This window comes from Dipodomys ordii, unplaced genomic scaffold, assembly GCF_000151885.1.
Source record: "Dipodomys ordii isolate 6190 unplaced genomic scaffold, Dord_2.0 Scaffold7, whole genome shotgun sequence".
In the NCBI taxonomy this organism is placed as follows: domain Eukaryota; kingdom Metazoa; phylum Chordata; class Mammalia; order Rodentia; family Heteromyidae; genus Dipodomys; species Dipodomys ordii.
The window spans coordinates 21,011,347-21,023,447 of record NW_012267223.1 but is presented as its reverse complement, the minus strand read 5'-3'; the positions used below and the strand labels follow the sequence as shown (position 1 = coordinate 21,023,447).

General features: G+C 43.0%; 1 protein-coding gene across 1 annotated transcript in view; it reads left to right on the top strand.

The window, feature by feature from the left end:
• Positions 1–12,101, top strand: part of Ikzf3 (IKAROS family zinc finger 3 (Aiolos)) — an 88,115-nt gene that overhangs the window by 21,200 nt on the left and 54,814 nt on the right. The window contains exons 2-3 of the mRNA XM_013008807.1: positions 2,672–2,725; positions 2,928–3,029. Coding sequence (XP_012864261.1) covers positions 2,672–2,725; positions 2,928–3,029 — 156 coding nt within the window. The remainder of the gene's footprint in view (positions 1–2,671; positions 2,726–2,927; positions 3,030–12,101) is intronic.

The following is a 12,101-nucleotide window of genomic DNA, read 5'->3' as shown; positions in this document are numbered from 1 at the left end:
GTGCCCAGGCCCAGAGTTCAGGCCTCACGACTGGACCCCCCCAAAACAAACAAACAAAAAAACACCAAATGTGAGGCTTTCTTAGGAGCAAAGTTAATCAATAGTCACTAATCCCATGATGACATAGAGACTGGAAGAATTTTCAACAGCTATAGTTATACTCAAAGATGTAGGGCTGGGAATATGGCTTAGTGGTGGAGTGCTTGCCTAGCATGCATGAAGCCCTGTACCACATAAACAGAGAAAGCTAGAAGTGGCGCTGTGGCTCAAGTGCTAGCCTTGAGCAAAAGCAGCTCAGAGACAGTGCTCAGGCCCTGAGTTTAAGCCCCAGGACTGGCCAAAGAAAGATGTAATAGAAAATATTATTATAGTAAATCACAAATAGGACACATCAAGAAAGAAATTATAACAATGAATAAAATGGTTGTTCTGGCACTGAAAATAGCAATATATGGAATATAAAACCCATTGAATATTGCTTATGTAGCATATACAAGCCTCTGGCATACCATAAGATGAAACAAAACACAGCAAATTTAGATGACAGAAGAAAGAATAAGTGAGCTAATTGTGATGATGCATGCTTGTAATTCCAACACTAGGGAGACAGAGACAGGAGATTGGTGAGTTCCAGACCATCCTGAGCTATACAAGAAACTGTCTTTAAAAAAAAAAAAAGGGTCCCTGTGGCTCATGCCTGTGATCCTAGCTACTCAGGAGGCTGAGATCTGAGGATCAAGGTTCAAAGCCATCCCAGGCAGGAAGGTCCATAAAACTCATCTCCAGCTGGGAAGTTGGCTCAGTGGTAGAGCGCTTGCCTTGCATGCCTGAAGCCCTGGGTTCGATTCCTCAGCACCATATAAGCAAAAAGAAAAAAAAAGCCGGAAATGGCACTGTGGCTCAAGTGGTAGAGCGCTAGCCTTGAGCTGAAGAGCTGAGGGACAGCACCCTGGCCCAGAGTTCAGGCCCCACAACCGGACCAAACAAACAAACAAAAACTCATCTCCAATTAACCGGCAAAAATCTGGAAGTGGAGCTGTGGCTCTAATGCTAGAGCACTAACCTTGAGCACAAAAAGCTCAGGGACAGCTCCCTGAGTTCAAGCCCCATGACCTGTACCAAAAAAAAAAAAAAAATGCTGGGTGCCAGTGGCTCATGCCTATAATCCCAGCTACTTAGGAGGCTAAGACCCGAAGACCAATTTGAAGCCAGCCTGAGCCAAAAGTCTAAGACTTTATTTTTTCCTTTGGTGTCTATCCTGGCGCTTGAACTCAGAGCCTGGGCACTGTCCCTGAGTTTTTTTTCAGCTCAAGGCTAGAACTCTATCATTTGAGCCATAGCTCTACTCCTGACTTTTTGGTGATTCATTGGAGTTACAAGTCTTGTGGACTTTCTGCCCTGGGCTGGCTTTGACCCCCGATCCTCAGATCTCAGCCTTCTGAGTAGCTAGGTTACAAGCATGAGTCACCAATGCCTGGCCAAAATAGTATTCTTTTTTTAAAACAATTTTTGGGGGGTCCAGTTGTGGGGCCTGGGGCTGGGAAGGTGGCTCAGTGGTAGAGTGCTTGCCTTGCATGCGTGAAGCTCTGGGTTCAATTCCTCAGCACCACATAAGCAGAAAAAGCCGGAAGTGGTGCTGTAGCTCAAGTGGTCGAGCGCTAGCCTTGAGCTGAAGAGCTGAGGGACAGTGCCCAGGCCCAGAGTTCAGGCCCATGACTGACAAAAAACAAAAACAACAAAACCAGTTGTGGGGCCTGAACTCTTGGCCTGGGCGCTGTCCCTCAGCTCTTCAGCTCAAGGCTAGCGCTCGACCACTTGAGCCACAGCGCCACTTCTGGCTTTTTTCTTTTTTGCTTATGCTGAGGAATCGAACCCAGGGCCTCATGCATGCAAGGCAAGCGCTCTACCACTGAGCCACCTTCCCAGCCCTGAAACAGATTTTTATTGTCATTAAGTGATTACATAAATTTCACAAATTTAACAGTATTGTAGGATAGTGATACTTAGAGTCACATATACATTCTAACCTTCACAAGGCAAATTGTCATTATCATGGTCTATAAAATTTGTGAATTCTATAAGCTTTGGTAATACATCTCATCGTTGCAATGGATCAGCTGTCCTGTTTACTTTGTCATATTTCCTTGCATTTTGGATTTAATATCCACATAACCAGGAGACCATGTGCCATTTGTCTCTCTGATCTTGGCTTACCTCAATCAGAATGATTTGTTCTAGTTCCATCCATTTCCTGCAAATACCATTATTTTGTCCTTTCTAATGGCTGTATAATATTCCATTGTATAGAGGTACCACAACTTTTGGATCCATTCATCTGTATTGGGGCATCTGGGCATCTGGCATATCTTGGCTCAAAATAGTATTCTTTTTTTTTTTTGCCAGTTCTGGGGCTTGAACTCAGGGCCTGGGCACTGTCTCTGAGCTTTTACTCAAAGCTAGCACTCTTACCACTTGAGCCACTTTGGCTTTTTCTGTGTATGTGGTACTGAGGAATTGAACCCAGGGCTTCATGCATGCTGAGCAAGCACTCTACCACTAAGCTGCATTCCCAGCCCTCATCAAAATAGAATTCCTAACAAGTCTATGGATTGCTTGAATCTGTGGGGATGTACTATGTGTATCTGATCTTTCATGACCTTTTTCTTTTCAGATACACAACCAAATCCGGAGCTGAAAAACAGCCAGGAACAGCCTGTCCCCACAGGTAACGCTGGGTCTTTCCTCTTTAAAATCTTACCTTTATTGAGGACTTTCCATATATGTATATATACATACATAATACATAAATATATATTTGGATATATGTGAGAGGATTCTGTTTATCACTAAGAGAGTCTGAGGATGACAATATGCACATAAAAATCCTTTAAAGTTGACTTCATACTTAAACTCTTTTTGTCTTTTAGAAAGTCCAACAGCTTCAAGTGACTACAGTTTAACCAAACCACATGAAATAGAAAATGTGGATAGTGCAGAAGGCCCAGCCAATGAAGATGATGATGTAGGAGGTAAGTTATCGTGTCCACACTGTACCTAGATATGGGCAAGACCTCTCCTACCAGGAAAGTTTGCATTTATGGGATTAATGACAAGGGATTCCATTTGTTCATTTCACATATATTTGCATCTAATAGTTTGTTACAAGATGTTAACAAATCTTGAGAATATAAGATATCCATCAAGTTATATTAGCTTCATTTTAAATGTGTCTTTAAACTTTTTCTGCTCTAAAAGTAATATGTGTTCATTATAGAAAGTTTGGGGTGTTTTCCAGTATTAATAGCCTGCTCTTCGATTCTCCAGACAATAGCTATGTCCCTAATAACTCAATTTTTTTCTTTTTCTTTTTTTTGGGGGAGGGGGTCAGTCATGGGGCTTGAACTCTGGTCCTGGGTGCTGTCCCTGAGCTCTTCAGCTCAAGGCTAGTGCTTTACCACTTGAGCCACAGTGCCATTTCTGGTTTTCTAGTGGTTTATTGGAGATAAGAGTCTCACGAACTTTCCTGCCCGAGCTGGCTTTGAACCATGATCCTCAGATCTCAGCCTCCTGAGTAGCTAAGATTACAGGCATGAGCCACCTGCACCTGGTTTTTTTTTTCTTTTAAAGATCACTTTATTTTAGCTAACTCAAAAATAACATCAAAACAGCTAGTTTGAGGAGGCCACACAAATCTGGCCAGACTCAAATTTTATAGCATCTCAGTGAACTTCATGTCCATTCAGAAGCAATGAAGCTATCCATGATGAAAGGGTTCATTTACTGTTTCATATTCTGTGCTTTCACTATCAATTACATTTTTATGCTAAGTTAACTTTGGTCATCAGAGGCCGTTTTCCATTCCTCCAGTTTCTTCTTTTTGATTAGACGAATCCATGTACAATTCTGCATCATCTCAGCGCCTCATTGAGGCCCTCACAGAGCTTAAAGTCACTCTGATTCTGGGTACGCTTCAAAAATGGTTTTATCTCATGAGCAAGGGCCACCACATTGCTGCTACTGCTGTGCCAGTGAGTGATGCCAGGCTGGGAGGGCTCAGCATTACCACCTTCCTGAAGACCCAATATGTTGCCTGACAGCACAGCCTGTAGCCACACCAGCTGCAGAAGATGTCATCTGGGCTATCAGCCCTGGCTACTGGGGTGTAGCTACAAGGGAGCCAACTGCAGACACTGGGGCTGCTGCTGGTGGCCAGGGAGCTGCTGGTGAGAGCAGTGGCGGGGATAGTGGGGGGGCACCTGGGTGCAGTTCTCATCCAAAGGGCCGTGTAGGAAGTATGGCTTCCACTTCCACATGGCATCCTCAGTTCCAGGAGGCTGTACTTCTCCAACAACTCAGTTCTCATCCCAACTCCCAGTATTAATAGAAACCTCACATCTTGAGCGGTTAAGTCCCCAAAGACTGCTCCCATTAAAGATGTCAGGCTCAAGACTCAACTACTCAGATTACCTGTACCTCTGTCTTACATGGATATAAAGTTGAGGGAATCCCCCCTCCCCGGCCCCATACAATCATTTGCTAGGATGGTTTGTAGGATTTGTTCATTCCTTTACCTTCAGCTACCATTTCTCCTCTCCATTTAGTCCCTAAAATTTCCACCTTCATCAGGAATGTTCGGCTTGGCCACAGTGCTGGATGAGATTAGAGGCATTGGTAGTCAAGCAAGTACCCCCCCCCCCCGCGCCTGTTCCCTTCCACAGAGGGCAAAACTGGCATAGGCACAGAGCTGGTGCGCTGTTACTACCCATCAGAGGTACAGCAACATTCACTGTTAACCCCAATTTTGCCTGATGAAGTGAAGGCACAGCCTGCCTTCTTAAACTCTTGGAATTGTAAAGGTTTAAAACAATATTTTGTTGTTGTTGTTGGTTAGGAAGAATCCCTGTTTCTAGCACTTGTAGTTGCATCCCTGGTCTAGTAATCCCTGCATCTGGAAGGAATTTTTTTTTAATAGAGTTGTCATAGGAAATTCCTCTCCCTTGAGTTCAGTGGTACAAACCTGATATCCCAGCTATCAGGGAGGCATCGGTAGAAGGATGATCACCTCGGCTAAGCCAAAAATAAAGGCAAGACACAATCCCAACCTCCCCATTAGTTCTATCAACTGTTATATGTGTATCTTCTTTAATCTAATTGGTTGAGGATCCTGCATCAACCCAAATATGCTTCTCTACTCTGCAGCATGTAGCAACCAAGATATAGACTGGGAATACCATTAGTGGTAGAGTGCTTACCTAGCAGGCATGAGGCCCTGGGTTCAATTCCTCAGTATCTCATAAACAAAAACAAAGCAAAACAACAAGAAGATACAGTGCTGGGAAGTAGAGATGTGGCTCAAGGGACAGAGTGAGAGCAAAGGTTTGTGTTCAACCCCCAGTACTCTCACATGTGTGTGCATGCGCGCACACACACACACACACACACACGCACACACACACACACACACACACACACACACACACACACACACACGCACGCACCACAGAGTACCCACAGAGGTATCACTCAGTGGTTGGTTTAGTGTGCTTAGCATATACAAGTCCCTGATTCACAGCCTATTTGAACTGCAGTACTCCTGGTTTTTTTATTTTCTTTTTTCACTTCCCCCAGTAGCTAGGATGACACGTGTATGCCACCACATCAAGCTTTTTCCATTAAGATGGACTTAAGGCCTGGGAAGATGGCTCAGTGGTAGAGCGCTTGCCTTGCATGCATGAGGCCCTGGGTTTGATTCCTCAGCACCACATAAGCAAAAAGAAAAAAGCCGGAAGTGGTGCTGTGGCTCAAGTGGTAGAGTGCTAGCCTTGAGCTGAAGAGCTGAGGGACAGCGCCCAGGCCCAGAATTCAGGCACCATGACCGGACCCAAAAAAAAAAGGATTTAAGTGTTCTGCCCAAGCTGGCCCCAAGATTTTCCTTATCTCATCCTCCCAAATAGCTAGGATTAGAGGCATAAGTCACTGGCTTCAAGCTAGTTATTCTTTTTTATTTTTAAACCACTGGTGCCTGGCTTGTGTAAGAATGTGTATGGCATCCAATCTCTAGCTCTCTGTCCTCCAACCCCAGAGGTCATTGGGTGAGGCTGAAAGTTCCAGCCCTTTAATTACTTGGTCTCTCTGGTGATTAACCTCATCCTGAAGCTGTGGAGAAGCCCCATCCTACGCCTCCTCATTAGAATAAACCCAGGTGCTTTTGGAAGGGCCTTGTTATAAATAAAATACACTCCTATCACTAAGGAAACTGCAATAGTTTTAAGAGCTCTGTGCCCATAACTAGCAATAGGAGCAAAGATCAACTATATCTTTGTGTTATACTGTGGTGTGGAAGGTACACTGAAGAAGGAATCTGAAAGAAAAACTCACCTCTATCTTACAACCCAAAGGTAAAATGTTCTATTAGCATTATGGAATACTTACATTCAGGCTGTGTGTGTGTGTGTGTGTGTGTGTGTGTGTGTGTGTGTGTGTGTTGAGCACTAATTTATACTGCTTACATTTTATGCTGCTAATTATGTTAAAAATCTAATCATTATTGCTTTATGCATATCATTAAGATCTCATCTAAGATAGTTCTTTCAGGAAAATTCCCTGACAACCCAGTTACTATTTGTGTGTGTGTGTGTGTGTGTGTGTATGAGAGAGAGAGAGAGAGAGAGAGAGAGAGAGACAGAGACAGAGACAGAGAGAGACAGAGAGAGAGAGAGAGACAGACAGAGAGTATGTACCAGATTGGGGCTTGAACTCTGAGTTAAGCACTATTCCTTAGCTTTATAGCTCCGGGCTAGCACTCTACCACTTGAACCACAGTTCCACTTCTAGTTTTTTTTGCTGGTTAATAGACATGAGTCTCTTGGACTTACCTTTCTTGTCTGGTTTTGAACCCTGATCCTTAGATCTCAGCCTCCTGAGTTGCTAGGATTACAAGTGTGAGCCACCCACACCTGAATCTGCCACCTAAAAGAAAAACCACCAACCCCCCTGCCCAAAGCAACAACAAAAAATCCACTGCCCCTCATTTTAAGTTTTGTATGACACCTAGCACAGATAATTTTGGAGTTTTGCTTGTTTATTTATTGCCTTCCCACCTTTCACTGATTGGTATTTGGAACTTTTTTTTTTTTTACTGCTAGGTACTTGGCAAGAAATATTTGTTGAATAATTAAATGAAAATCCTAGATTAATTGTGTGTGTATGTGTGTGTGTGTGTGTGTGTGTGTGTGTGTGTGTTTCTTGAGGGGAGAAAAGAGAATAGTTTCTTAAAGTTTTTTCTTTCATCTTTGATTGCTGAAGGCCAAGAAATGAAATTCTTTGTCTAAAACTTCTGAGATTCAAATCACAGCTTCAACTCATGTTCCTGCTCTGTGGAGCTATATATTAATTTGTGCCAGTTTCAAACCACAGAGGCAGAAGATGCTGCTGGTGCAGGATGTGGTCATGTGTACTGGGGAAAGGCACATGATGTCTTAGCTTCGTACAGCTCACGATGACATCCATGGAGTTAGAGCCACAGTGAGGCAAATGGGAGCTGTGCCCCTGGCTTGCATTTTTCAGAGTGAAGGCTTGAGTTCTAGGAGGCTATACTGGCCTGGGAATTTATGATTCATGTTGGCATTTTCTCTGGGTTCAATGTAGCCTTGGGTTTTACATTTACAGGTGACTAAGGAAGAAAAGAATGAATACCCCAACATAAACAAAAACAAACAAATAAATAATTTTCATTCAAACATGGCTTGAGCTCAGGGCTTCTAGCCCTCATTTGGCTTTTTTGCTCAAGGCTGGTGTTATACCAGTTGGACTACATCTCTACTTCTAACGGTGAGACTTTAAAACACAGACTATAGGCTGGATGCTAGTGGCTCATGCTTATAATCCTAGCTACTTTGGAGACTGAGATTCAGAGGGTCACTGTTCGAGTCCAACCCACCACAGAAAAGTCCACAGGACTCCATCTCAATGGAAGAAGCCAAGTGTGGTGGTATGTGTTTGTCATCTCAGCTATGACAAGAAGCCTAAAATAGGTGGATTGTGATCCAGGCAAGAAACTAGGGAGGAAATGAGACCCATCTCAACAATCACCAGCATAAAAAAAGAGCTGGAGGAATGGATGGTACAGCACCTACCTAGCCAGCTTGAAGGTCTGAATTCAATCCCTAGAGCCTTAAAAAGAAAAAAAAAACTGTAAAAACCCATGTGTACAAAAGTCTAGGCTGTATGGATGTTGACCCTGCTCTAGAAGCATCACCAATGAGAAAAGACAGATTCAATATCTCTCTGTGACCCATTCAATTTGGGTCCTCTCTCTTGTAGTTGCCTATGACATTTCTGTCTCCTGACTACCCTCACCCCAACTCCATGCCAGTGGATTAATGGCACATCTGGATGTAGACATTATTTTTTCCAGTTGCTGGCAATCTAGAAGTGCCATTCAGTTCTTCCTATAGACTAGAAGATATGATTAATCCTTCTAAGTCATTTGGGAAAGAGAAGGAATAGTTCTTTCATACTCACTTGGATAGAAATGAATAGAATTTCAGTATTGAAAGATTATGCCATTCTTTCATAATTTACTTCCCAAATTGATTGCTGTACTACCAATATTGAAAGTTAATTTGGGTCATGATCTTTGAAAAAGAAAAAGAAACACAACACGTGGCTACCAGGATCTTGCTTTTAAAAAAGATTTAATGTTGGGTAGCTTACGCCTATAATCCTAGCTACTCAGGAGGCTGAGATCTGAGGACTGTGGTTTGAAGCTAGCCCAAGCAGAAAAGTCAATGGGACTCATATCCAATTAACCACCAAAAAGCTCAAGTAGTAGAGTGCTAGCCTTGAGCAAAAGAGCTCAAGGACAGTGCCCAGGCCCAGAGTTTAAGCCCCAGGACTAGCAAAAAAACAACAACAACAAAAGAAACCAGCAACCAAGGAAGGAAGGAAGAAAGAAAGAGAGAGAGAAAGAAAGGAAAGAAAGAGAGGAAGAGAGAAAGAGAGGAAGAAAGAAAGAAAGAGAGAAAGAGAGAAAGGAAGGAAGGAAGGAAGGAAGGAAGGAAGGAAGGAAGGAAGGAAGGAAGGAAGGAAGGAAGAAGAAAAAGGGCTGGGAAGGTGGCTCAGTGGTAGAGTGCTTGCCTTGCATGCATGAGGCCCTGGGTTCGATTCCTCAGTACTACCTAAGCAGAAAAATCTGGAAGTGGCTCTGTGGCTCAAGTGGTAGAGGGCTTGCCTTGAGCTGAAGAGCTCAGGGACAGCACCCAGGCCCAGAGTTCAGATCCTAGTACCAAAAAAAAAAAAAGCTCCCACTCTCCCTGTCTCTTTCAAGTCACTCATCCAGTGTTTCCCTAATTGCAATTCGTAGGTTCTAAATAAAGTTCTTTAAAAAAAGAAAAAGAAAGAAGAAAAAAGAATAGTAGGGAATCTAAGTCTGATCTCCAACAACTGCATTTTGCATTCAACTGACTCCAGTTTTTTTAGTTGTCTTCAACCTCCACTGTTATTATTTGGTTTGAAATGTCCCCCCAAAACCATGCAGTTAAAGACTCAGTTCTGAGCCTGATGGCACTGTTGGGAATTGGTGGAAACTTTAGGAGGAGTTTGGATCTAGTTGGGAAAAATAGACTATTGGGAATATGTCCTTGAAAGGTTTATTAAGAGCCTGGTACCAGTGGCTCACACCTGTAATCCTAGCTAGTTAGGAAGTTGAAATCTGAGGATCGTGGTTCAAAGCTAGCCTAGGCAGGAAATTCCATGAGACTCTTATCTTTAGTTAATCACCAAAAATCTGGAAATGGAGCTGTGTCTCAAATGGTAGAATGTCAACATTGAGCAGAAAAACTAAGGGACAGTACTCAAGTTCTGAGTTCAAGTTCCAGTACTAGCATGCACGTGCACACACACACACACACACACACACACACACACACACACATGCACACAAGTATATTGGGACACATACTCTTCTCTCTCTCTCTCTTTGCTTCCTGGCTATCATGAAGTGTGCATCTTTGCTTTCACACTCACTCTCTGCCCTGGTATTCTGCTTTTCCACTGGCCCAAAGTGATGGGGTCAAGCAACATGGAATAAAATCTCTGAAACCATGAAGCAAAGTGAATCTCCACTCCTTTTAAGTGTTTTTTTTCCCTCAGCTATTTTGTCTCAGCAATGGAAATATTATGGACACTGCCACTATCTACTTCTACTTCTTCTACTTAAGCCATTTGTTCTGGAACTGCTAGAATGTTAATATATATATGATGTACCTCAGTACCTATCAGCATCAGCTCTTAACTTTCTGCCTCGGTTACATGTTTCCTCTCTGTGTTAGTTTCCCAAGGCTGTCCATTACAAATTACCACAAAATGTGTGACTTAAAACCAGAGATTCTCTCCCACATCTGGATGCTAGATGTTGGAAGGACCATGAAGTCTCCTTGGTAATTATGGCAGAACAACTCCAAGCTCTGCCTCTGTTATCATGTCCTTTTCTTCCCTCTCCTCTGACAAAGATTCTAGTCATTGGATTCAGGGCCCAGGATGACCTCATCTTAACTAATTGCATCTACAATGATCCTGTGTCTGAATAAAAATCACATTCTGAATTTTTGGTGGGACACTATTCAACACGCCAGACCTTTTTCATCTCCTGACTTTGTAACTGAATGTCACATATACCTAAGACCCTTTGTGAAATAGATTCCTTCCTTCCTTCCTTCCTTCCTTCCTTCTTTCTTTCCTCCCTTCCTTTCCCTTCCTTCCTTCCTTCCTTCCTCCCTTCCTTCCTCCATCCCTTCCTCCCTCCCTACCTCTCTCTTTCTTTTCTTTCTTTCTTTGTCATGGGGCCTGAACTCTGGGCCTGGGTGCTGTCTTTCAACTCTTCAGCTCAAGGCTACCACTGTACGACTTGAGCCACAGAGCAACTTCTGGTTTTCTGGTGGTTTGTTGGAGATAAGAGTCTCATGAATTTTGCTGCCTGGGCTGGCTTTGAACCATGATCCTCAGATCTTAGCCTCCTGAATCGCTAGGATTACAGGCATGAGCCACTGCTGCCCAGCAATAGCATTTTTTTTATCTAATTGCATGGTTGTAATTTACCCATGTAATTACTTAATTACTTCTATCCTATAAAAACTATTAATCTTTTTTCTTTTGGTTCCATGAGAAAAGTTGAATTCAATAAATTGTTGAATTTTCTCCCTTGTGACATCTTGTGTGGTATAGATATTTGGATCAAAGATAAGAACTTTCATTATAAATTTTACTGAAAAAATAATTCTTCCCCTAGCCTTAGAAAATACTGGGAAGGTGACTCAATGGTAGAGTGCTTGCCTTGCATGCATGAAGCCCTGGGTTCGATTCCTCAGTACCACATAAGCAGAAAAAGCTGGAAGTGGTGCCGTGGCTCAAGTGGTAGAACACTGGACTTGAGCTGAAGAGCCCAGAGTTCAGGCCATACTAGTGACAGAAAAGAAAAGAAAAGAAAAGAAAATATAGCTTTCATCTTCAGTAGGTTTGCATAATGTAGTTTTTATCTCTTTTAAGGTCTTTAACTCTTTTGTGCTTAGAAGATGTACAAATTACTTTTGAGGCTTCTGAAAGGGGGCAAAAAATAAGCCACATTTGTGGTTTATGGATGCTAATTGTGTTCTGTTTAGATGTGGGGGGGGAGGGGCTGGAGTGGGCTGGGAGAGACTAAGTCAGCTTAGCCTCAGTACTCACTGAGGTTCCAGTGGTACTGCTCAGAACACGCAAATAAGTGCTTCAAAAGGAAGTGCCGTTTTTTATCAAAATATTACATCTCTCAAGCCCAGATCAAGCCCTGTCACTCATGGGATGCAGGGGTTATCTTACAAAATCAGCAGTGTATGGCTGCAGAAGTTCACTCACAGGGGATTTCTGTGTGCTCTTACCATGGGCACAGTGATACAGCTTCTACCGTGTCAAATGGGGTAAGTGCTGTTGATAATAAAACCCAGAAAGCTCAGGGCTTTGCATTTACTTGGCAGGTGCTTTACCACTTGAGCCATGCCCACAGCTCCTTCCTTCCTTCCCACAGCTCCTTCCTTCCTTCCTTCCTTCCTTCCTTCCTTCCTTCCTTC